A 26,474-nucleotide genomic window follows, 5' to 3' on the forward strand; every position below is an offset into this window, starting at 1 on the left:
CTCCTCTTTATAGCCAAATTTAGGGTTTCTTTATCCATTGGATTGAAGTGTTTGAATTGGATTGAGTGTGAGAATTGAATTTGGTGAGAAAAGTGATGAAGAAAGTATGGTGAGGAATGGAGAAAGCTGAAAACACAGGGAGAGGGCGTGTTGCTGTTGCTGCTTTTCTTTGTCATTTTCTGTTTGACCTTTTCTATTTTTTTTGTTTTGAAATAATAATAATAATAATAATAATAATAATAAAATAAAAATAAAAATAAAAAAGGGGTGGGGGACGCCAGCAACAGCTTTTGCTGTTGTTGTGTTGTATTTTTTTTTAATAATAATAAAGAACATATTTTTTTGGATTTTTTTAATAAAATAATGGAATGTGGGAATAATGAAGAAAAAATAAAAATGAGATGGATAGTGTGTATTTGAAATGGGTAGGACAAAATTAGGGTATAACAGCTGCCCCTATTTAATTGACTTTCACCCAAGAGTGCATTGACTACATCTTTGCATACTCATGGTGGAAGACGATTAAATACTTAAGGACCCGAAATTTTGACCAGACAGCAAGAACGGACCTCTACGATTACTTCAATTACATGATACTCTGTTTGCACTATGACCCAGATGAGACTCATTTGAAACTCTATACTCGCACGGGTAAGACCCCAACAATCCAGCAAGACTCAGATAATACCACCCTTATCATCTTCGCCAGTAAGACTCAACTTCATGTATACAGATAAAACTCATCAACAACTCAAGGTAAGACTCGAATTACATCCACACAGGTAAGACTCATTAAAAACCTCAACATCCACAAGGTAGGACTCAATTACATAAGTAAGACTCATCACAAACTCAACATCCACACAGGTAAGACTCTATTACATTCATATAGATAGGGCTCAATTCACATAGGACTCAAGTTTTACTTCACATAAGACTCATTCTACACTTCACATAAGACTAAATTTCCACTCATACAGATAAGACTCACTTACTTCACACAGGACTCAAAAACATTCGTTTCACATAAGACTCGATCCATAATTATACATAGGGCTCAATAACATTCACTTCACATAGGACTCGAAATAACATTCACTTCACATAGGACTCGATATGCACTCATACATACACACTAGCCATCTGGGTAAACCACTATCGACGTCCTGCGAGGCAGGCAGACACACATTCGAGAAATATCATCTTGTTACCTCAAGCTAACTGGGGGAGAGGGTTAAACAACTTCTAAGCCATCGGGTTTCCACATACCATGAATTCTATATGCGAGCATGTTTATTTATGCAGAAAAACTTTTTAAGCCAAATGCATGATTTCTTTTGAGGTGTATGAATTAAAACATTAATGCACGTCATCCTTCTCGTCTCTCCACAGGTAATGCCCCTATTATCTCCTCTCACACAATACTTATTTTTCTTTCAAGGAAAACGATCTCTTTGCTTGCTACGAGTTTGTACTGCGGGTGCAAGGTTAAAAACCGAGGATCATCTTTTCTCATAAATAAATACCGTTTTTCTCGGAAAAGTCTTAACTATATCCTTTTATGAGCCCTCACATTTTTTATGCACTATCAAGAAGAAAAGAATGCATTTTATGAGAAACAAGACCTAAAACAAATAGACAAAAGGGATTTTATTGATGAAATATTGACCCTCGAAGGGGTGTCAATACATAGGAAAGCTGAAATATTGACCCTCGAAGGGGTGTCAATACATAGGAAAGCAATTCCTATAAGAGGAGATTACTAATTTTGGGAATGGCAACAAAAACAAAAGGTCAACAACACCTCATCCACCGTTCCCCTCGTGACTTCCAACATACACAAACTTTAACCTCGAAGCTGACAATTAGACCGATCACTTCCACTTGAGCCTTCTACTACAATGCTGACGCCTCGGGTCTTTTGCCTTCTATTTTCCTTTTTTCACATATCCCTAACTTTTGCCTGGATCGCCCTTTCGGGTTTTCAATCCACCGGGATTACATTTCCTTTTTTGGTGTCCCTAATTTTTGCCTAGACTGCCCTTTCAGGTTTTCAGTCTACCGGGACGCTCTCTATTGCCTAGATTGCCCTTTCGGGTTTTCAATCTAGCGAGCCTTTATTTTTATTTCTCTTTTTTTTTCTTAGGCATAATACTTCTTGACCGCGTCAGCATTCACTGAGAGTGGAAATTCTTCTTCATCCATAGTGGCGAGGATTAAGGCTCCTCCTGAAAATGCTTTCTTCATCACGTATGGTCCCTCATAGTTAGGGGTCCATTTGCCTCGGGAATCTTTGTGGATGGGCAAGATCTTCTTCAATACTAGCTCGCCTTCTCGAAACTTACGGGGGCACACTTTCTTGTCAAAGGCCTTCTTGCGTCGTTGTTGATACATCTGACCATGGCAGAGTGCCGTTAAGCGCTTTTCCTCTATGAGGTTCAACTGGTCAAACCTTGTTTGGGCCCACTCAGCCTCTTCTAGTTTGGTCTCCATCAACACCCTCAATGAAGGGATTTCCACCTCGACGGGGAGTACTGCCTCCATGCCATATACTAGAGAAAAAGGGGTTGCCCCGGTTGAGGTACGGATGGTCGTCCTATATCCATGCAATGCATACGGGAGCATCTCATGCCAATCTTTATACGTCTTGACCATCTTCTGAATAATCCTCTTGATATTCTTGTTGGCTGCTTCCACGGCGCCGTTCATCTGTGGTCGATACGGCGAAGAGTTATGGTGCTCAATCTTGAAACCATCGCATAATTCTTTCACTAACTTGTTGTTTAGGTTTGACCCATTATCTGTGATAATTTTGTTAGGAATCCCGTAACGACAAATTATTTCTTTCTTGATGAATCGGGCTACTACTTGTTGTGTCACATTCGCATATGAAGCAGCTTCAACCCATTTGGTGAAGTAATCAATAGCGACCAAGATGAACCTGTGTCCATTAGAAGCTTTCGGCTCAATCATTCCAATTACATCAATGCCCCACATAGAGAACGGCCAAGGTGCCGTTAACACATTCAACGGGTTTGGTGGCACATGCACCTTGTCGGCATATATTTGGCACTTATGACATGTTTTGACATAACGGTAGCAGTCTGCTTCCATGGTCAGCCAATAATACCCTGCCCTCAAGATCTTCCTCGCCATTGCATGCCCATTGGCGTGAGTCCCGAAAGTTCCTGCATGGATTTCTGCCAGAAGATGATCCGCTTCTTGTCGGTCTATACATCTAAGCAACACCATGTCATAGTTTCTTTTGTAGAGTACTTCCCCATCTAAGAAGAACTGTGTGGCCAACCTTCTCAATGTCTTTCTGTCATTGATTGACGCGCCTTCAGGATATTCTTGTTTTTCCAAATATCGTTTGATATCATGGAACCATGGTTTGTCATCACATTCCTTTGAAGCCACCGCGCATACAGCTGGTTCATCCTTACGTTCCAATACTATGAGAGGCGCTTCGTTGTGGAACCTTACTTTGTACATTGAAGATAATGTAGCTAAAGCATCGGCCACCTGATTCTCTTCCCTTGGAATGTGATGGAAAGTGATCTCATCGAAGTACTCTGCTAGCTTCTTGACTTGAGTGCAATATGGGATTATCTTTGGGTGTCGTGCTTCCCATTCCCCTTTTACTTGACAGATGACTAACGCTGAGTCTCCATATACTTCTAAGATTTTGATCCTTAGATCGATGGCTGCCTCGAGACCCATGATGCAGGCTTCATATTCTGCTATGTTGTTTGTACACTCAAAACACAATCTGGCTGCAAGAGGTCTATATCCACCTCTTGGTGATATCAAAACTGCCCCGACTCCGTGCCCCATGGCATTGGAAGCTCCATCGAAGACTAGTTTCCAACGAGCGCCTGGTTCGGGCCCTTCTTCATCTCCTATAACTTTCTCTAAGATCATGACATCTTCATCAGGAAAATCGGATGGAACCGGCTGATGCTCTTCTAGAGGTTGGTGAGCAAGATACTCCGCCAACACACTTCCTTTGATTGCCTTTTGAGCGACATACTGGATATCGTACTCAGACAGCAACATCTGTCAGCGCGCAATCTTTCCGGTAACGGCAGGTTTTTCAAAGATGTACTTGATAGGATCCATCTTGGAAATCAAATGCGTAGTGTGAGTTAGCATGTACTGCCTTAGACGTCGAGCAGCCCATGCTAGCGCGCAACAGGTCTTCTCAAGGGCAGTGTACCTTGATTCACAATCTGTGAACTTCTTGCTTAGGAAATAGATGGCATGCTCCTTTTTACCGGTTTCATCTTGTTGACCCAACACACAACCCATTGAATCTTCAAGCACAGTCATGTACATTAAGAGCGGCCTACCGGGCACAGGTGGAATCAGAATGGGCGGCTCTTGCAGATATTCCTTGATCTTATCAAATGCCTTTTGACAGTCGTCATTCCATTCAGCAGCTTGATCCTTCCTTAATAACTTGAAGATTGGTTCACAGGTAGATGTGAGATGCGAGATAAAGCGGGCGATGTAATTCAGTCTTCCCAAGAAACCACGCACCTCCTTTTCAGATTTGGGCGCAGGCATTTCTTGTATAGCCTTAACCTTATCTGGGTCTACCTCAATTCCTCTTTGGCTGACTATGAACCCTAACAGTTTTCCTGATCTGACCCCGAATGTACATTTGTTAGGATTCAGTCGCAATCTGAACTTCCTTAAACGTGCGAACAACTTACGCAGGTGGACCAGGTGCTCTTCTTCTCCTTGAGACTTGGCAATCATATCATCCACGTACACCTCTATCTCCTTGTGAATCATATCATGAAAGAGGGTCACCATCGCTCTTTGATATGTTGCTCCAGCATTCTTCAAACCAAAAGGCATGACTTTGTAGCAGAAAGTCCCCCACGGAGTAATGAAAGTAGTTTTTTCCATGTCTTCAGGATTCATCTTGATCTGATTATATCCGGAGAAACCATCCATGAAAGAAAACACTGAGGACTGAGCGGTATTATCCACCAACACATCTATGTGGGGCAACGGGAAGTCATCCTTTGGACTTGCTCGGTTCAAGTCTCGGTAATCCACACACATTCGTACCTTGCCATCTTTCTTTGGGACGGGTACAATGTTGGCAACCCATTGCGGGTACTTGGCCACAGCTAGAAATCCTGCATCAAATTGCTTCTTCACTTCTTCTCTGATCTTGAGAGCCATATCAGGTCTTGTTCTCCTCATCTTCTGTTTTACAGGTGCACATTCAGGCTTGAGTGGGAGCTTGTGCACAACTATGTCGGTATCCAATCCTGGCATATCTTGATAAGACCAAGCAAACACATCGACGTATTCTTGCAACAAACTGACCAAATCCTTCTTCACATCTTCTTGCAATGATGCCCCTACTTTGACCTCTTTTACATCTGACTCGCTCCCCAAGTTGATTGTCTCAACTTGCTCTTGATGCGGTTGAATGGCCTTTTCTTCTTGTTTCAACAGGCGAGCTAGTCCTTCAGGAAGTTCACAATCATCCTCGTCAACTCCTTCGGCTTGGTTTACCGGATGTTCGAAGTCAAAAGGGAAACTAGCGGGGTAGGTTTCAGCGGGTATTTCTATGGATCTGCATGAGGATGTTTTCATTTTTTAGGAAATAATGCAAACTGAACAAAAGCTTAAACTGTAAAAGTCTTTTTTTAGAAAAGAGTTGCCATTTTGAAAAACATGGAGCGAAAAACAAAAAGTTCTTATTCAACATAAAATGCACTTTTATTCATGATAAACTTTTAAAACAAGAGGGGCCCTTTAAAAGATATTCATTTGCCTTGGGCAGAGCAAATGTATTTTCATTTTCTTAAGAAGAACAGGCATATTACTTAAAAGAAACTTCAGAAATCTCCTCGGCCTTCCAATTGTTGAGGGGCTCTTCATTAGCACAGCTTCGCACTAGGTTAGGTGCATCTTCCTCATTATCCCCAATCATGTTCACTTGCTTTTTTTTGTTGAACCCCGCACTGCGAAACATTTCTTGGAGGGAACGACCACCCTTGTAGTTAGAACTGGTCGATCCCTTTGTTGATGGTCGATATCCTAGCCCAAAGCGATCCTTCTTTTCTTGAACCACAGGCACCTTCCCCCAACCCTCTAGACTTGATTCGTTCAATGCTTCCTTCATTGCTTGCCATGAAGTGAAGGCAGGTTTAGCTTTCTTCTTTCGCTTCATGGTGACAGTTGCGACCTCCAGAGCCTGAAACGGAATTTCCACTGCTTGCTCATCTTCCTCAATGTACTGAAAGGCGGACAAATGACTCACCATAATATCCTCTTGACTGGATACTATGATGATCTTGCCGTTGGACATGAACTTGAGCTTTTGATGTAGGGTGGATGTGACAACGCCAGCCGAATGAATCCATGGTCTTCCAAGGAGGCAACTATAAGCAGGATTAATATCCATGACTTGGAAAGTGATCGTGAAGAGCTGGGGACCAACCAAAACTGGAAGGTCTATCTCTCCCATGACCGTCCTTTCTGAGCCATCGAAGGCTTTGACAACAAGTGCGCTAGGCCTCATTACTGCCCCTTCGCTGTTTAACTTATCGAAGGTCCTCTTGGGCATGACATTCAGGGACGAACCATTATCTATCAATACTTTGGACAAGATGTTGCCCAAACACTTGACAGATATATACAATGCCTTGTTGTGGTCACAACCTTTGGCAGGTAATTCTTCATCATTAAACCCGAGATATCTGCTTGAAGCGATGTTGGCTATTATCCCGTCAAATTGATTCACGGTGACGTCTTTCTCAACATGGGCTTCTCCCAACACTTTCATTAAGGCATTCCTATGGATTTCTGAGGATAGCAATAATGATAGCATAGAGATTTTAGATGGAGTTTGCCCTAACTGATCAACCACTTGATAATCACTCTTGCGAATGATCTTTAAAAATTCTTCGGCATCCCCTTTAGGTGCCACCTTATGGGGCTGCTCTTTACCCATCTCTTCTACATGCTTCCCTTTAGCTAGATCCAACAGGGGCTTCTCAATAACTTTGCTTGACTGATCATGAGAAAAGATCCTCCCACTTCTTGTCATCCCTCCTATCCCCGCAATGCTGTCAACGGAGGGATTTTCAAGTGTTACTTGCTCTTGGCCCATGGAAACAGTAGGTTGATAATTCCATGGTACCTTTTGAGTGCTCTCGAATGGAAAAGACTTAGGCACCCTGAAGACTAGTGGGTGGACCTCCTTATTTGGTATAGGGGCCCTTTAGAATGGGATCTCAATTGGCGTGAAGTCCTCTAATGCCGCAATGACGGGGTTTACTACTGAGTAGCCAATCTGGACCAAGCCTTGATCCACCAACTGTTGTAAACACATCCTCATCTTCTTACAATTCTCAGGTTTCCTTGCACACTCCTCACATTCAGAGTGCATCATCTCGAATTCTTCATAACCAATTAGCTTTTCTCTAACTATTGCTAGTGGAGTTCGGATCTTAGAAACTTCATTTATCAATTGAATTCCTCCATCATCCTCCACAGCATTCACAGATGGGCCAGCATGGCCAGGCAGCGGATTGGTCTTCACATTGGGTCCCTCCTCCTTAAAGGTTAACAGCTTCTGATCAATCAATTCTTGTACCTTATACTTAAAGGCTTTGCAATTTTCAATAGTATGCCCAAGTGCCCCAGAGTGGTAATCGCACTTGACATCACTCTTAAAATGAGCTGGGTAAGGAGGTACTACCGGTGGAAGCTGCTTTAGCTCTATCATCCCTTTTTGTAGCAGATAAGGGAGGATTTGACCGTATGGCACAGGCACGCGGTCTAATTGCACAACCCTCTTTTCAAAGTTGTTTCGGCCATTAGATTGGTTCCTTTGTTGTGGTTGTGGAGGAACCATTGCCGAGTATGATATTTGAGCTGGTGCACTTGTGGTGATGGCATTAGTTTCCTCCTCTTTCTTCCTTGGATTCGCATTGAAGGACCTCCTTCCACCAGTCTGATCCTTAGTGAACTTCTGAATCTTTCCATTCTTAATTCCTGCTTCCACACGCTCTCCTATGATGACCAAATCTGCGAAATTGGATGAAATACTCCCTATCATTTTTTCATAGTAGGGTCCTTGCAGAGTGCTCATGAAAGTGTCTACCAATTCGCGATCCATCAAGGGAGGTTGGACTTGAGCGGCCAACTCCCTCCAACGCTGGGCATATTCCTTGAATGCTTCATTACTCCTTTGAGACAGGTTTTGTAGTTGCATGCGGTTCGGAGCAATATTCAGATTGTAACTGTATTGAGTAAGGAAAGCATCCACAAGATCTTTCCAAGTTTTGATCTGAGCTCTTTCCAATTGCATGTACCAATCAAGTGAAGCTCCACTTAAACTGTCTTGGAAGATGTGAATGAGCAGTTTTTCATTCGAAGCATGAGCAGCCATCTTGGTATAGAACCTCTTGATGTGGATTTTTGGACAGCCAGTGCCCTTGTACTTATCAAAATCTGGGGCTTTGAACTTTGGTGGGACCACCACATCTGGAACTAAGCACATGTTTGAAGCATCAAACCCGAAGGCACTAACACCTTCAATAGCCTTCAACCTTTCTTCTAAGGCCTTATACTTATCCCCTTGATCAGCCTCAAGCGCTGGTGGGGTCTGAGTAGGCTGAGCGATCTCCGAGGTATTTGGCTCGGCGCGAGCTCCTTGAGCGGATGGTACTTCATTTGGAACAGGGATGACAACAGGCTCTTGAGGGGGAGGTACGCCACCATCCTCTTCGGGTGGAGTGTAGCCAGGGGGAAGACCGTATTCAGGCCAGTTCGCATTCGTAGCGATCGCAGCAGGCTGAGGGTTGTTTACCAAAGCTTGGACAAGCTCGAGCATCTTGTCCATCTTGACTTTCATTGCGTCAACGTCCTCTCTTAAGGCCGCTTGATTCTGTCCTTCTTGATCCATGAGTCTGTGGATGTTTGCACGCGTAGGGTATGAATGTGGGGGAAGGGGCTCTTGAGCCGATTTCTTCTTCGATTTCCTCGCTATGGTGAAGGGCAAGTCTCTTGAAGTTTCGAGAAGGTATGAGTGTGTTCTTTTTCGTTTTATTAAAAAAAAGGTAATGCATGAATGTGGGAATGCGATGCAAAAAACATTTTTATTATCATTTTTGTTTATAGGCCTTTTATGACATAGATTTGAGAATAGGTAATCTTTTGTCAGGTGCCATTTTCTCAAATCAATGTCTTTTCCTTCCTATAAGCAATAATGAATATGCAAGAAAATCAGTTTTTGAGTATCACGGTATGTGGAAGTGATGTTTAGGGTAGAGATAGTAAATCATGTGTTTGTATATGTCCCATCCCATCTCACATGTGGTTCTAGAGTTTCTCAAGGTTCCTAAGATCGTAAACCCTTATTTGAAAATATTAACATTGCAAAAACTCGCAAGACAATAATATTTCCAAATAAGGTCTCCTTTAGGTGAGGTTTACGCGTTGACTTTACAAGACAAACGCCAAGAGAGTCAACATTGCGTACCCCTCATTATGTACTAGTAGAGGCCTTCTAACACGTTTAGGTTCTACTTTAAAAGGTCCCTAGAGTCACGGATCCCTAGAAAGATACTTGTTCCCATTACGAAATTTCGCAAGGTAACACATCCTTCGAAGGAATCTACTCTAGGCGGAGTTTTCGTATTGGTCCTCTCGAGGCACGCGCCAAGCAGGCCAATACTAAACCCCTAACTTAACTTAGTTTCTCTCGAAGCTCGGGTGTAGAGCTTTATCCACATGTAACCCAACATCACAACCCCACATATATATATAACAGATATATTTATACAAGTAATAAACAAGTACAACACATGCAAATATTACGGCAAATAAAGCACATGACTGAATAAAGCATAAAAAATAATACACAATAAACACAAACAAGCGCAAAAACCCAAAAACCTAAATCTAAAGAGAGTGGGCTCGACTCTCTTAATTAACCAGTCCCCAGTGAAGTCGCCAGCTGTAGCGCCCTCCCTAAAAATTAAGGCTAATTCTAAGGATGAACTGCTAATCTACTCAACTAGCTAACACAAAAACTGCGCGAAGCGATAAACGCTCGCTAAAACAGTAAAGTCGCCACCGAATTTTATTTATCCCACGCGGCCACGCGGAAAAGGAAAATATCGATAAAACCTTTAAGTGGAAAGGGTGGTCATCGCAACCAAAATTCCGGGTTCGGGAGTCGGTTATGCGAAGGGAAGGTATTAGCACCCCTCACATCCGTTGTACCCAACGGGAACCTTCTCTTTAGATCTAGGATTAAAATTAGTTCTCGCGCTTGTGTAATGATGCTTTATTATTTGTGCTATACTAATTAAACGAAGAAAAGACATTAAAAGACACTAAAGACTCTTAACATTTTTTTTTGACACAAAAAGGGTTTTTTATTAATGTGCTTGACGAGATACACCATCCCGCTCCTACGTATTCCCAGGTGCAATGGGAAATTCAAAGCTACACGCAGTTCTCGGGTAGAAAATACGTGTTTGTTGGTTGATTTTAATTCGCAAAAATGACTCTTTTTACACAAACACTCTTTTTAAACACATAATATACTCTTAACTACACAAAATACTTTTTTAAACACATGGGACTCTTTTTTAAACACATGAAAAAAAACACATAAGACTCCTTTTCACTTACTCAAAGTATTTCTTAAACACATGAGACTCTCAAAAACATTTCTTAAACACATAAGACTCAGTTAAACATTTCTCACAAAAAAGACTCAGTTTAGTGCGTTGCGTTCATTTTATGGTTTTTATTACTTTTTTGAAAAAGAAATAATTAAAAGAACGCCGGTTATCCGCATTTCGAGGTAATCACCAAGAATACGAATAACCAGAGAACCGGAGAGCCACATGACAAACCGATCCTTTTCCATTCTATTTTTATTGAAAAAAGACAAGTTTCTTTTTTATCACACAAATAACTTAACAAAAGAGATAAACTATTCTAACATATTTCACACAAATAACTCAACAAAAAAGGATAAACTATTCTAGCATACTAAACCCTAAAAAAAACAATCTAACATATTTCCACCTTTTTATACTAAAAGAAATAAAAATACGAAAGATAAAACACTAAAAAAGGATAAAAACACATTTTTTAGGTCGGGGGGGTGTAAATAGCAGATCTGGGGGTGAAGCAACAGCACTGCAACACCAAGCCCAGGCCCAACGCGTCCAAAAAAAAAAAAAAAAAAAAAAAACAGAAACAGAACAAAAATCATCCAACGTGTCATCAGGATCAGGGTGCACGATAGGCTTCACAGATCTAGGCCTTCTGATTCATCAGACGGCTTGGATTTTAAAATAATCAAACAGATCTCAGCCTTTCACCAGATCCAACAGACCTGTTTTAAACTTGGGAGGGAGCCAATGACGTGCTGACACGTCATCGTCTTCAACCTCCCCTCCTTCTTCACGTGAAGAAACAACAACAACAGCGGCCATTAAAGCTTCGAATGAAGCTCGGCCCTGCACAACAACATCAACAAAACTTTGCCGAAATTTAAAAGTTTATATACCGTTTTGCTCGGTTTTTCGCACTGGTCATGAATCTATGCTTAGATTTCACAGTGGAGGCTTATATTTTGAAAAAAAACGGAACAACAACTTGAGAACTCAAAAAAACAAAATATGATTTAAGCAAGCTTAAGCAAAATTAACGAATGGAAAAGCTTCAGTGGGTGTTCATGAGTAAAAAACGTTTAGAAACCTACTTGTTTTGAGCTTTGTATCAGTGGGTGTGTTAACCCCTTTTTCTTGGCAATTTTGGAGTTTTGGGTAGGCTTTTCTGGACGGTTTTCTTTCGTTTTTCTTTGTGTTTTTCGCTACTGGTATGTGTTAGAAGATATTAGTGAAAGAAAATTGAACTTTGAGGGTGGTTTGAATGGATTTCGAAAAATGGAAGAAAGTGATGAAAATGTGAGATTTTTTATCGTTTTTTTCCTTTTTTTTTCCTCTGATTTTTCACCTCCTCTTTATAGCCAAATTTAGGGTTTCTTTATCCATTGGATTGAAGTGTTTGAATTGGATTGAGTGTGAGAATTGAATTTGGTGAGAAAAGTGATGAAGAAAGTATGGTGAGGAATGGAGAAAGCTGAAAACACAGGGAGAGGGCGTGTTGCTGTTGCTGCTTTTCTTTGTCATTTTCTGTTTGACCTTTTCTATTTTTTTTGTTTTGAAATAATAATAATAATAATAATAATAATAATAAAATAAAAATAAAAATAAAAAAGGGGTGGGGGACGCCAGCAACAGCTTTTGCTGTTGTTGTGTTGTATTTTTTTTTAATAATAATAAAGAACATATTTTTTTGGATTTTTTTAATAAAATAATGGAATGTGGGAATAATGAAGAAAAAATAAAAATGAGATGGATAGTGTGTATTTGAAATGGGTAGGACAAAATTAGGGTATAACACAAGGATTTGTTATCACAATTCATTCAATAAGTGCTTTTTAAACATGTATTTTAACCAATATTTAGCACTTATCAGGTGTTTGGGTGCTTTGTTTTTTGCGACGGTGTTTTTCTTCTCTTCGTGTGGATCGTAGTTTTTAGGGTTTTGTAGTTTTGACGTGCTTGTATTTTTTTTTCCGTGCTTGTGTTTCTTGTCTTCTTATTGATGGGGCTCTGGTCGTAAATACTTATGGTATATATTTGTCATTCAAAAAGAAAAAAAACTAAAAAATAAATGAATAAATATCCAGATGTCACACGATAAATTACATGAGTAGTTTTTATTTCAATATTGGGTAAACAAAATTAAGTAAATTTATTTGAAAAAATTAAGTGAATTTTATTCATTATTCACATTTATAATTAATAAGTTTAGAAAATGAATGAGTCAAAAAAAAAGTTTAGAAAATGAATAATATACTTTTTAAAAAAAAGAAGAAAAAAAATTGACGGAATTTTTTTTTTAAAAAAAGAAATTATTAAAATGGTAATGTGACATATATCCACATTAACAATTTTATTATTGCCACATCATATTAAAGATGTAAATGGATATCCATAAAGGCATATAGTATGATATTCGTGTCCATTCCGTTGGATAAATACGATATCCATGTCCGCTCCATATCTGTGCGGTTATCGGTTAAGAGGGTAATCCACGGGTTTTGGGATATCCATTGATATTTACATATATCCATGCCATGGGTGAAGGGTTTTTTATCCTAAATGAAAAGTTGTAAGAAGATGATGAAAATTTTTTAATCAAAAAATGAAAAGTTGTAAGAAGATGATGAAAAATTTTACTTCAAAAAATGAAAAAATAACATGAAAAAAGTTTTCTCTATTGAACTATGAACAGAAAACATAAAAATATGAGAAGACTATTTTTTAAAAAAATACTAAAATTTATATTTAAATAGGGACATTTAAGTAATTTTACTAATTTATTAGCATGTATGGATAACCGCGGAGACGGATAGTATTAAACCCGCATTTGTATCCATTAAATATGGATAATTGAAATATATCATATGGTTTGGGTTAAAAAAGTTCCCGATGCTAATTAAAAAGTACCACTAGTGATTTAAATTGTTAAATAAAATTTGTGTGATGACCATTTTGTCCAATTTAAAGCCTATATCTCAACTCCTTATTTATATCTCTCACCAATCTCCCTTTAACCATCGATACCTTTCGATCAGTCTCCAAAAACCAAAGCAAGCAAGCAAGCAACCTTATGGTGATGGTGAGTTCCCTTCTTTTTCTTCTACTATTTTTCTCTCCTCTCCCACCATTTTTTCTCTCTTTTTTTTCTTTTCATTTCCTAACAAGTAAAAATATCATATCATTTATATATGTTTTCAATACAACAATTCTACAAATATTGTAGGAAGTTGAAATACCACAAATGACAAGATGGGAAGGCTATGTTGATTGGAGGAACAAGCCTGCTCTTAGAGATCGCCATGGAGGCATGCTTGCAGCATCTTTTGTTCTTGGTTAGTTTCGAATTTCCTTTTTTTTAACTCAAAATCATGAACAAACAAATAAAAATTCTTGTTTTTATTTTATTAATTCGAGCATGTTATTTCAAGTGATCACTTGTCACTACTTAATTAAATTAGAAACAAAAAATTTGCTACAGATAAAATAAACTCATTTTCTAATTTTCTCGTTACAAAATTTAGTGACAGAATTAGCGAGGAATTTCACTTTTTTTCTCTACAAGTTTACCTAACTAAATTATATTTTTAGTAATACAACCAAGTTGATCAAAGCTAAGATGTTTGTGTTCTCAATTAGCATAGTATTAAAATGAAAGAGTTTAAAGAATGAAATATTCAGAATGTAATTTTTTTTTGTCAACCAGTCTGTTAGTTAGAAAATTCATCTTAAATATGAATAAGTGAAGTGTCTAGAGTTCAAATTCCGCCTCTTTTACATATAGTGTGATGTCTTTTACAACTGAGCAAATGTAAATTTGATTAACATATAAGATATTGATAATTGACATGTATTCATAAGAAATCAAGTGTTAAGTTTTTTGTGTGATATAAAAAAAAAAAAAGTAAGAACACACACGTGTGTGTGAGAGTTATAGATATTTATTGATTAATTATCACCAATAAGAAGATTATATTTTTCTCTAACCACTAGAATCAATAATTGTCACTCTTTTATTTAATTAACCCGTGATATATACTCTCTTTTTTGTATTGCAACACGGATTACTCTCCTATACTAGTAACTATACACATGTGGCATTGATTTTGAGGCTATTTTTTTTGTGTTTGTGTAGTTGTGGAGATATTGGAGAATCTAGCTTATTTGGCTAATGCAAGCAATTTGGTTTTATATCTCAAAGAATATATGCATATGTCTCCTTCTAAATCAGCTAACAATGTCACAAATTTTATGGGAACATCATTTCTTCTTGCTCTACTTGGTGGTTTCTTGTCGGATGCATTTTTCACCACTTATCATGTTTACTTGATAAGTGCTGTTATTGAGCTCATAGTAAGTTTACTCATTTTATTATTACTATTTGCACCAACCTTACTTTCTCTTCATGTCATTATCACTTTATTATACCTCTTCATGAGTTTCTCACTCTTCTTACTCATGCCTACATGCTCTTTTTGTTGCCATATATTTGTGCCTCTATTTTTTTTTCTTTCTTTTCTATAGAATTACTAGTAGGACTTGACTAAGTGATTTAATTGTTAATGAGTTTTTTCTAGAACGAATCATTCAGAAGTATCTGAACTCAATTTTTAGAAGAAATAATTTTTTATTATATTTTTTTTTGTCAAACTTTATTTATCTTCCGGTTAAAATTCAAATGAATAGAGACTCTTCTCCTAAAAATGAAAGGTTAATAAAGAAATAATAAATAGTACTTGCATAGTTGGGTCTAGGAGTCCTAGGTAATTGGGATTATGTGCATTTATGAGTTACTTTTATGTATTTGCCTAGCTAGTACTAATTTGAATATGTTTGATTATGGCCAAATTATTTTGATTTTAGCCTTGATGAATTAATTTAAAATTAATACAGTGTCTTCATTTTTCCCATTCTTAATATATCTGAGTTGACTATTTGAAAAAAAAAACAAAATTTGAGAAGCAAAGCATTTCGATATTAGAAGAGGTGACGTGACTTGTTGTTTGTTATGTTAAAATCAGAGTCCGTTGCAAAATATTGCAAGTTGCGGGGTGGGGTTAAATCAAATGTTGCATCCAAATCAAAGAATTAATTCATAAAATATGAATGATGTTTAAAATACTTATCCATTTCTTCATTCCCTTTCGTTTGCCGCATTTCTTCTGCCACTTGTGCTCCAACAAAACCTTGCGGATTGTGCGAAAAATGTTAAATATGTTTTGATCTTATTCTCATAAGTTAGCTTAAACGGTGAGGTTGCCCTCACATATTTATACATTTTACATCCTTATAACCTAAGCAATGTGAGACTTCAAACAAACTTCAACATCACAACTAACACATTCAACACCCACCATCACGTCTAGTGTGGTCCTGGGTCAAACGTCTACATTGCAAACGTCTACATTGCAGTCCTTAACCTGGTTCTGATACCATGTTAAATAGAGTAGAATGCAGATAGAAACATAAACGACGGCTAGGGTTTCATAGAATACCAATAGCTTAACATTACAAAAAGGTTATTAGAGAATATATAACAAAAACTAATGGACTCTAAACTAACAGACCCAATAACATAAATTATTATTTTATTATCTAACAAAAAAACACCGATAAACATAAAGATTCTGAAGTAAAAAAAATTATATATAAAACTCACTTGGGTTGGTGCATTGGTATTGGCTTGGGACCTGGAGTGTGCTCCTCTTGATGTCTGAGATTCGATTCTCTATTTCTCTCTGACGCCAATTTGAGTGGGCTAATTTAGCTTCTTCAAAAAAAAAAATATATATATATATATATATATATATATATATATATATATATATATATATATATATATATATATATATATATATATATATATATATATAAAATTTTTTTTACTTCAATTATAAGCGGAAAGAACTCTAATAATTTAATAAAAAGTAGTTTATAATTTATTCTCCGATTTATTTTTTGGTTATGTTTATTAACTATTTGAGCTGAATATCTTAATTATCTTTAACTTTTCTATTTATATAGGTTAAATGCATCCAAAAATCCTTTAAGTTTTATATTTGTAATAGTTAGGTTTTGAAAATTTTTAAGTAACAAATAGATCTTTTAGCTTTTACATTTGTAATACTTAGGTCTTTCCGGTTAATCTCCTCCAACATATATGTTATTTTTCATCAAAATAATTTGGCCATAATCAAACATATGATTCATAATGGAAGTCAATGTTAACGATCACAGTGCAACAAATTTTTATAACACAAGATAACAGAATGGATAACGATACAACAAGCAAGTTAGAAATTTAAAGAATCTATTTTTTAGATAGAAAACTTAAATAACTTAATTGTTATCTAAATAACTTAAATTGATAGCAGAAACTTAAAGAATCGAATGCATTTAACCATTTACATAACACATCAAGACTGAGAAGTTTCTCCTAAACAATTTCTCCTCAATGATTATGCCACGTTTACTTTAGAATCTTGAAAATGCATGGTCCCCGTTACCTTGTGCTTAAAGATCATTGGTTATTTGAGTTTAATTCTATATATAAACTATAAATAAGAGTTGTATATTATTGAATCTATCTATATCTGGAAGGTTCAAAGAGCATATAACATATGGTAGTTTTAGCAAAAGTTCATGAACCACGTGTGTGGTTGTCATTTTGATGATCCATTATCACCACCCCTTTCACAAAGGCACATATAACACATATATATTTATCATGAATCAGGATCCGTTGACACCAACTAGTTTGACACCAAATGTTACACATCTTAATAACGTTTTAACCGATATAAATTTTATAAAATCCACCGTTGGATTGAAAGTTTACATCATATAGATCATTTGTGTAAAATTTCAAATAAATCCAAAATCATTTGATATGTTATTGAGATACATCAAAATTAACGGTTTTTGTATTTTTTTAAATGCCGTTAATCTTTATGTGTCTCAATAGCATATCAAATGATTTTGGATTTGTCTGAAATTTTACACAAATGATCTATATGATGTAAACTTTCAATCCAACGGTGGATTTTATAAAATTTATATCGGTTAAAACGTTATTGAGAGGTGTAACATTTGGTGTCAAACTAGTTGGTGTCAACGGATCCTGACTCATTTATCATAGTGACATTTCATAATCATACAAAGTAACAAACTGTTAATAGTGGATTATATATTTACAAAAAATCATTGTCTATGCTAAGGTCCATTAAGACGTGGGATCAAGTGATAAAACACGTGGCATATAAACTTTGATTCTTGCTTACACTTTTCTAATTTTGTAAAATAGACTAGTCATCATTAAATATTGGTCAATATTTGAGGTATGGTAGAAACATTGTCTCTTCTTATTTATGTGTAATCCAAAAGTATATCTATCCTTTGGCTAAATTTGTGATATTTTATTGGCTAAATTAGAGGGGGAAAAAGATGGTTAGGTGTCACTTATGTATTCAATTGATCTAGTCCATGTGCTTGGCATTCATTCATTGGTTCTCTCATTAGGTGATATTTGCTTTTGTTTTACATGAGCTTGGGTCCATGTAATGTAATGGGACAAACTATGGACTGTGTTAAATGTTGGGCCCATTCCTGGCCTGCTAATATAAAAAACTTTTCACCTACATATGCAGTTAATGCATTGTCTAATGTGGTGTTACCATTCTATTGGTTTTTAAAAGTACTTCCTTTTTCGGTGTCACGTAGTTAGTAACTATAATTTTAAGTTTTAAAGTGAATAGTGAAGTGTTCGGAGTCTAAACTCTGACTCCTACATATAAAATATGATATCTCTACCAAATAAGCTAAGCATACGGAGACCAAATATGTGTAATTCCATAAATTAATAACTTCTGTTAACTTATATTCATTTAAGGAAAATGTAAAACAGTGTCCCGGAACAATGGTAATGGTATATATTCTATAATTTTTTTACTTTTTCAAACCTTTCATTTGAGTTGTGAAACTTTGAATATGATATTTCATCAATGACAGGTAACAAATATGTGACATTATGCTATGTAGCACTGAAACTTTGTTCCACGTATATCTAATGTTCGATACTGTCATATATAATTATATAAATTTATTTATTTTATTAAATTATTATTAATATTGACATGTTAGACTTAAGAGTCATATCTATTCGTATCTATTGTTTAGTATTTCGGAGACTAACACTAATGAATTTGGAATTGTTTATACAGGGTCTAATTGTACTCACAATACAAGCTCATTTACCATCACTAAAACCAACAAAATGTAATGGATCAACACCATGTGATGAAGTTAATGGTGGAAAAAAAGCAATGTTATTTGCTGGTCTCTATCTTGTAGCTCTTGGAGTTGGAGGAATAAAAGGATCGCTTCCGGTTCACGGCGGTGAGCAATTCGACGAATCAACACCAAATGGAAGGAAACAAAGATCAACATTCTTCAACTACTTTGTGTTCTGTTTGTCTTGTGGTGCTCTTATTGCAGTTACTTTTGTTGTTTGGGTTGAAGATAATAAAGGTTGGGAATGGGGTTTTGCAATATCTACTATTAGTATCTTTTTGTCTATTCCTGTTTTCTTGGCTGGTTCAACTACTTACAGGAATAAGGTACCTTCTGGAAGTCCTCTTACAACCATTTTAAAGGTAACTTACATGACACTTGAAACCATAGATTTATTGTTAATCATAGTTTTGAATAACAGTCGTGGTAACGGTTGTGGTCGTGTCACAATGTTTGATATTGTGGAAAATTGTGACCAAATGTGGTGGATGGAGCTTTTAGCTCAATCGCGGCTGCATTGCAATTTCAGAAACATCAAACACCATTATGTCGCGATTTAAATCGCCATCACACCTTTATTTAAAATTGTGTACTCAATTTTTCTTTTAAAAAATGTGATGGTTTTGACTGATGCAATCGAGTGATCGACGCACTTTTAGGACCAAAGTGATACTAAATCTTTTTTAGAACCAATACTAAAAATTGTTTATGGGCACAGCTTATGTGTTGTCGCTAATTAAATTGTTTTTAGCTTATTTTTATAAGCTCTCCTAGATAGTTTATGGAAACAGATTATAACTTATATGCTACGAAGCACAGATCTTGGACAACACGTCGACACTGATCAATATTTACGAAAATGACATAATTTAATGTAATCATAAGTGTCGATGTGATGTCGGTGTCGGACACCTATGTGTGTCTGACACTGAGACACGCCTAATCTGAGAAGTGTTTGTGCTTCATAGCTTATATGAAAACAGTTTGCCCATATTTTATGTTATGTTTTGTTATTGAAACAGAATATACATAAGCACTTATTTGATAAGCGCTTAAGTTGTTTGTCGGGCCTTTGACTAATTCAATAAGCTATGTGTGTTTCCTCATTATGACAATGATCAGGTACTTGTTGCTGCATCACTAAGCACTTGCACAAACAAAAACTCAAGCAATGCAGTTGTAAACATGTCATCAAGCCCTTCAAATCCAAACACACAAACAAAACAATCAGAACAAGAACAAACCACAAAACCAACCACATCATCTCAAACACCAACAGAATCCTTAAAATTCCTCAACAAAGCACTCACAAACAAACCAATCCATTCATCACTACAATGCACAATCCAACAACTAGAAGATGTCAAAATAATCCTCAAAATTCTCCCGATTTTCGCCTGCACAATAATGCTCAACGCTTGCTTAGCTCAACTCTCAACATTCTCGGTCGAACAAGCTGCAACAATGAACACAACCCTTTTCTCCAAATTCAAAGTTCCTCCGGCTTCATTACCGGTTTTCCCGGTACTCTTTCTAATAATCCTAGCACCAATTTATGATCACATTATAATCCCTTATGCAAGAAAAGTTACAAAATCAGAAACAGGAATAACTCATCTCCAAAGAATCGGAATCGGATTAATACTCTCAATAGTCGCAATGGCAGTGGCCGCAATCGTCGAAATCAAAAGACGAAAAATAGCTTCACACTCAACTGCAACAAAAAATCCATTACCTATTTCATTTCTTTGGATAGCATTTCAATATTTGTTTCTTGGTTCAGCTGATCTTTTCACTTTAGCTGGATTATTGGAGTTTTTCTTCTCAGAAGCACCTTCAAGTATGAGATCATTAGCAACATCACTTTCTTGGGCTTCTTTGGCAATGGGATATTATCTTAGTTCAGTGATTGTTTCTATAGTGAATAGTGTTACTGGTAATGGTAGTCATAAATCATGGTTAAGTGGGTCTAACCTTGATAATTATCATTTGGAGAGATTCTATTGGTTAATGTGTGTGCTTAGTGGGTTGAATTTTCTTCATTATATGTATTGGGCTGCTAAGTACAAATATAGAGGGAGAGGGAGTGCTAATGAATGAAGAAAATGAAGAAAAATTGAGCATGTACTTAATTGGATAAAGTGTTTATTCGATTGCAGGTCTGAGCCGGTTTTTAAAAAACTGATTGGTTGATCGAATTTTTTATTTGTCAATCTTAGGAAGCAATTGTGTATGCGACCGCAATATCAACATTGACTCCAATAGAATTTAATTGGTGTACACTGTTGATATAAAATATTATGTAAATGCATCTGATAACATCTTGTTATTATGTTACTATATATTTTAATTTAAAATATCTTTTGAGTTATTGGTGTGATGAGATGTGATTGGATGCCAGTGTAAATGTATTTTACACTGAGAGAGAATATCGATTAAAATGGTACATGTATTAAATCCTACTACAATATGTAGAATAACAAAAAAAGGAAAGAAAAAAAGAAAAAAACTACATTACTTATAATCATTGTAGATCTTTTGTATAGTGAGAGCTGATGGTTTGTTTTGAAGATTTGTATTATGTTATTGTTTTGAAGTCTTATATGCTGACAAGTTTTGGACACAATAAATATTTAGAGTAAGACTTATATATAGACACAATTCTAAATAAAATATATTTGGATATACATGGACAAATGAAAAAAAAATAAATGATACATAATTTAGTCATATCATTTAATAAATTAATTATTTTACCTTTTAAATTTTTGAATTTACGTGTTTCTAATATGTGTTATTTAGTGTTGTGTCTAACTAAGTATTTCGACAACATCATTGTATTTTTTTAAGGGTCATGTTAACTTATGCCCTAAGGGTACATGTTAAGCTATCTAAAAATAGAAATATAGCATTTAATATATAAAGAATTTAATGTTTAGATAATTGAATACACCACAAGTTCAATAATTTTTTTCCACATTTATCTTCTTAACATGTGCCCTTAAGGGCACAAGTTAACATTCTCCTTTTTTTAATGTGTGCTAAAACTTTAAATAACATTTATTTTAAAACATAGATAATACAATTTTACGTGTGTGTGAGCACAAATAGTTTTCTTTTTGAAATTATGATCAACCAAGTATTTCTCCAACCATGCAATACATGATCTAATGAAAATTCGGATCGACCCAACTCAAATACTCCGGATATATTGATTATGCAATTAACTTAGAAAGATGAAATTTTCTTATAAAGTGTTACGGAGGAAGTGTAGTTGTATATAAATTTAGTTCAATTATGAGCTACCCAGCGAAATGGAGCTGCCCATTTGACAACACAAACAATAATCTAAGTCTAAACCATGCAGTTCAAGACACTCTCTTTTTAACGGAGTACTTCTTCCGGCCTTAATTATAAGCAAATTCTATTTTTTAGATTAATTGAAAAACTAATGTATTTGGCCTTAAGTAAGTCTAGATACATTGATATTCAAATGAATCTAAAAAGTAGAATTTGCGCCGGAGGGAGTATATAGATTGTGTGAAGAGTCGTTCTAATCAAAATACTACTACTAGTATAGGAAAAACTGGTCCAGGCTATAGTTATAGTTATAATTAACATTTGAGAGGCACCAACCCTACCACCGTCGGTATTACCAATGAAAATGTTGGAGTTCATAGCTGCAATTAAAACACCTAAAATCCCCATTTAGATCACAGACTCACTGCAAGACTTGTTTTGTAAAGTTGACCTAATTAAAACATGTACTGAAACCTGCACGTTCAACCATTATGTATAGCTCTGTTACTCTGTCCTTGCATGCTCCTTCACTCCTCTCATTCCACCACCCTCACAAATCACTAAAACCCCACTCACATTCACTCTCTCATAAAATCATAACTCCCAACTTCACTTTCAATCTCTAATTTACGTGCCAGTTGCCAGTATAACTGTATACTACTAGCTAGTATATCTGCACTGCATACAGTACACATTTATTACATATCATAACTCCTTCCATTCATTATTAATTCACTTGTAGCTCACTCTTGTGAGTAGTAAGTACATAGTGACTGTGATTTCCAAAAATAAACTCACCTTCTTATCATTTTTCTTATAAGCAAAAAACTTTAATAATTAGTACTCCAATCCATTGAAAAATGAAATTTGATAAAAGGCATAACAGATATTCCACACATCTATTCAGATCATATCTTAATAATAATCTCCTATGCTATATTGTAGTTTCAAAATTTTATTCCACAAATATATAATTGATGAGATGTAATGTAAATGTAATTGTAACATTTTAAAATATTACCAAGTAAACTCTAAAGATAAACCTTATTTAAGGTAATGTTTTAAAATTAGAACTCATTTAACATGACAGCTAGTATATGGTAAAAACCCAATCAAATCGATCTCCCTCCATTATGCATGCAATTCAAAACCCATAAAAATTTAAAATTACAGGTAGTACACGGTAAAAACCCAATGAAATCTCCCTACATTATGCATGCAATTAAATTCAAAACCCATAAAAACTCACTACTATACATTATGTATTATGTATTACCTCAAATTTTCATATCCATGATCCACTTTATCTTAACCTTTTTCCCTCACAAAACCATAAGTACCATACCATTCATCATCTCTATAAATCCATAAATACATATATACAAACACCCTTCTGTTTCACTTATACTGTTTAACTAGAAACAGTCAAATTTTTCATATCTTGTTACCAAAACAAAACCAATATTCATGGCGTTCAAGATCAAGAACCCACATTCTTTCTTCCATCACCACCACTTCATATCAGCTACAACAATCATCATCTTCATCATCATCATCATCATCTTAAACAATTCCCATCAAACCACAGCTTCAAGACTCATCACACAACAACAACCAATTGCAAACCTCATAACAGATAGTAACACATTAGGTCAATGGGTTCAGCTAAAAAAATCCATAGGCATCTCAGCCATGCACATGCAAGTAATGAAAGACAACAAAGTCGTCATTTTCGATCGAACCGATTTCGGCCCATCAAATATCTCCCTACCAAATCACCGCTGCCGTTTTAATCCACGTGATCAGGCACTCAAACTCGACTGCACTGCTCACTCAGTTCTCTACGACATTTCATCAAACACCTTACGTCCATTAACTCTTCAAACCGACGCTTGGTGTTCTTCCGGCTCTGTTTCACCCACCGGAACACTAATTCAAACCGGCGGTTACAACGACGGTTACAACAAACTCAGAACATTCAATCCATGCCCGGAAAGCAACAACTGTGATTGGGAAGAACTTCATCAGAATCTATCTTCAAGTCGTTGGTATGCTTCGAATCAGATTCTTCCAAACGGAAGAATCATCGTCGTCGGTGGTCGTTCTGCATTTTCATACGAATTTGTTCCGAAGAATTTCAACGATGCTTCACATTACTTTTTTCGATTCTTGCAAATTACGCGTGATTCGAATCCTGGTGAAGAAAACAATCTTTACCCTTTCTTGCATCTTTTACCCGACGGAAATCTCTTCATCTTCGCTAATCGGCGTTCGATTTTGTTTGATTATGATCGGAACAGAGTAATAAGAGAATTTCCGATCATTCCCGGAGAAGAAAAGAGAAACTATCCGAGTACTGGTTCATCCGTTATGTTGCCGTTGAATTTGACCGGAAAAAACTCTACGTCGTTGATTGAGGTTGAAATTATGGTTTGCGGTGGTGCGTATCCCGGCGCGTATGATTTTGCTAATAAAAAGAAAGTGTTTCTAGAAGCTTCTAGTAGTTGTGGGAGGTTAAAGGTTAGTGATTCTGAACCGGAGTGGGTTATGGAGATTATGCCGATTCCACGTGTCATGCCGGATATGATTTTGTTACCGACGGGTAATTTGATTATTCTGAATGGCGCCACAAATGGTACTGCTGGTTGGGAAAACGCGGTGAACCCGGTCTTGTGTCCGGTTTTATATCGACCAAATTTGCCCGATCCATTTTTGAGGTTTCAGTTGTTAGCTCCAGCGAGTACGCCGAGGTTGTATCATTCTTCAGCTGTTTTGTTGCCAGATGGGAGGATTTTAGTTGGCGGGAGTAACCCACATAAGCTTTATGATTTTCGGGCGACGTATCCAACCGAGTTGAGTTTGGATGCGTACTATCCAGAATATCTTGGGCCGGAGTTTGTTGCATTGCGACCCAATATTATTGCGGTTGAGGTTGTTAAGAATACAGCATTGCATGGGAGTTTGTTTTCGGTGTCATTTTCGTTAAGGAAAAAGAGTGATTTTAATGGAATTCGTATTTCGATGGTGGCACCTTCATTTACTACTCACTCGTTCGCAATGAATCAAAGGGTTTTGTTTTTAGAAATTACGGGAATAGAGGTGGTTGCGGTTGGTCAAAATTCAGGTGAGTTTGGTCTCGAAAACTCAACAGAAGAAGTTGCGAGTTCGATTTATAAGGCTACTGTTCGTGGGCCCCCTTCTTTTAATGTGGCCCCACCAGGGTATTATATGCTTTATGTTGTCCATGCTGGAGTTCCTAGTGTTGCTACTTGGGTTCATGTTGACTGAGTATAGTTAGTTTTTGGTTTTTTTAGTGCAAAATAAAAATCTAGAGTCATTCTTTCTTTCATTCATGACTACTTTGAGGCTTTTTTTTTTTGGTTACACTACTTTGAGGCTTTGGTCATTTGTATATTTTTTAATTCCTGTTTGAATTTAAGATGGGAATTTTTCAATTGTATTTAAATTATCAAGCAATTTTGGTAATTTTCCATTTATGGCTGAGTTTATTGTTTTCCTCATTTTGATTATTATGCATTTATTTATATATGTACGTGTAGTAGTTCAGACATGTACTTTCAGTTTCAGTATCTTGGTTGTTTTAATATGCTTCAGTTTTTCTCAAATGTGCTAACTGCTAAGCAAACAATTGAGGAATCTTAATCTAAAAGAATGTTAATGCATGAGTTAGCAAGTTTGTATGTACTGTGCTGATATGTACTTGAATGAATTGTTCAAGTATTTTAAGCCATTATTAAAAGATCACTTAATGTTACCCCTGATTTCTGGCTTAATTTTTAATGTCTGCCATAGCATTTATGTAGAATAGAAATATCTCAACCAAAAATGGTAAGATAATAATGGAAACAGCATTATTGTCAAAAGAAAAATGGAAATAATATTTGTCACTCATAAGTGAATTAGTTGCAAATGTCTAGCTTGTGATTGAAGTTTTATGTAATTTTATATGATTGAAGATTAAGAAAAATATATCGATTGTTAGTTGGTTCAGTGGTGATTGACGCTGAACTTGGTATGGAAGACCGCGGTTCAATCTCCCACAACTGCGATTGGGAGGGGGTGGAACCACTTGATGCCAGAACGGACCCCCGAACCAAATTCAACCGGTGATGAAAGAAAAAAGAAAGAAAAAAAAAAAACAATTAAGAAAAATGTTACATTCAAGTTAGTTCTTTTTATTTTGTTGATGGAACAAAC

At 36.2% G+C, this 26,474-nt stretch overlaps 2 protein-coding genes and 1 pseudogene across 2 annotated transcripts; 2 read left to right on the forward strand and 1 right to left on the reverse strand.

Moving 5' to 3' along the window:
* Positions 1–221: 221 nt before the first annotated feature.
* LOC123904404 lies at positions 222–12,226 on the reverse strand (annotated as a pseudogene).
* Positions 12,227–13,669: 1,443 nt separating this feature from the next.
* LOC123909685 (protein NRT1/ PTR FAMILY 4.6-like) lies at positions 13,670–21,526 on the forward strand. Its single transcript, XM_045960559.1, has 5 exons — positions 13,670–13,749; positions 13,894–14,002; positions 14,803–15,020; positions 18,887–19,318; positions 20,079–21,526. The coding sequence occupies exons 1-5, from the start codon at positions 13,741–13,743 to the stop codon at positions 21,054–21,056; spliced, it is 1,746 nt and encodes a 581-aa protein (XP_045816515.1). The 5' UTR covers positions 13,670–13,740; the 3' UTR covers positions 21,057–21,526.
* Positions 21,527–23,276: 1,750 nt separating this feature from the next.
* Positions 23,277–25,747, forward strand: LOC123910982 (aldehyde oxidase GLOX-like). Its single transcript, XM_045962281.1, has one exon. It carries the CDS (start codon positions 23,724–23,726, stop codon positions 25,542–25,544), a length of 1,821 nt encoding a protein of 606 aa, XP_045818237.1. The 5' UTR covers positions 23,277–23,723; the 3' UTR covers positions 25,545–25,747.
* The last annotated feature ends 727 nt before the right edge of the window (positions 25,748–26,474 follow it).

Source organism: Trifolium pratense, linkage group LG2 (assembly GCF_020283565.1).
Source record: "Trifolium pratense cultivar HEN17-A07 linkage group LG2, ARS_RC_1.1, whole genome shotgun sequence".
Taxonomy (NCBI): Eukaryota; Viridiplantae; Streptophyta; class Magnoliopsida; order Fabales; family Fabaceae; genus Trifolium; species Trifolium pratense.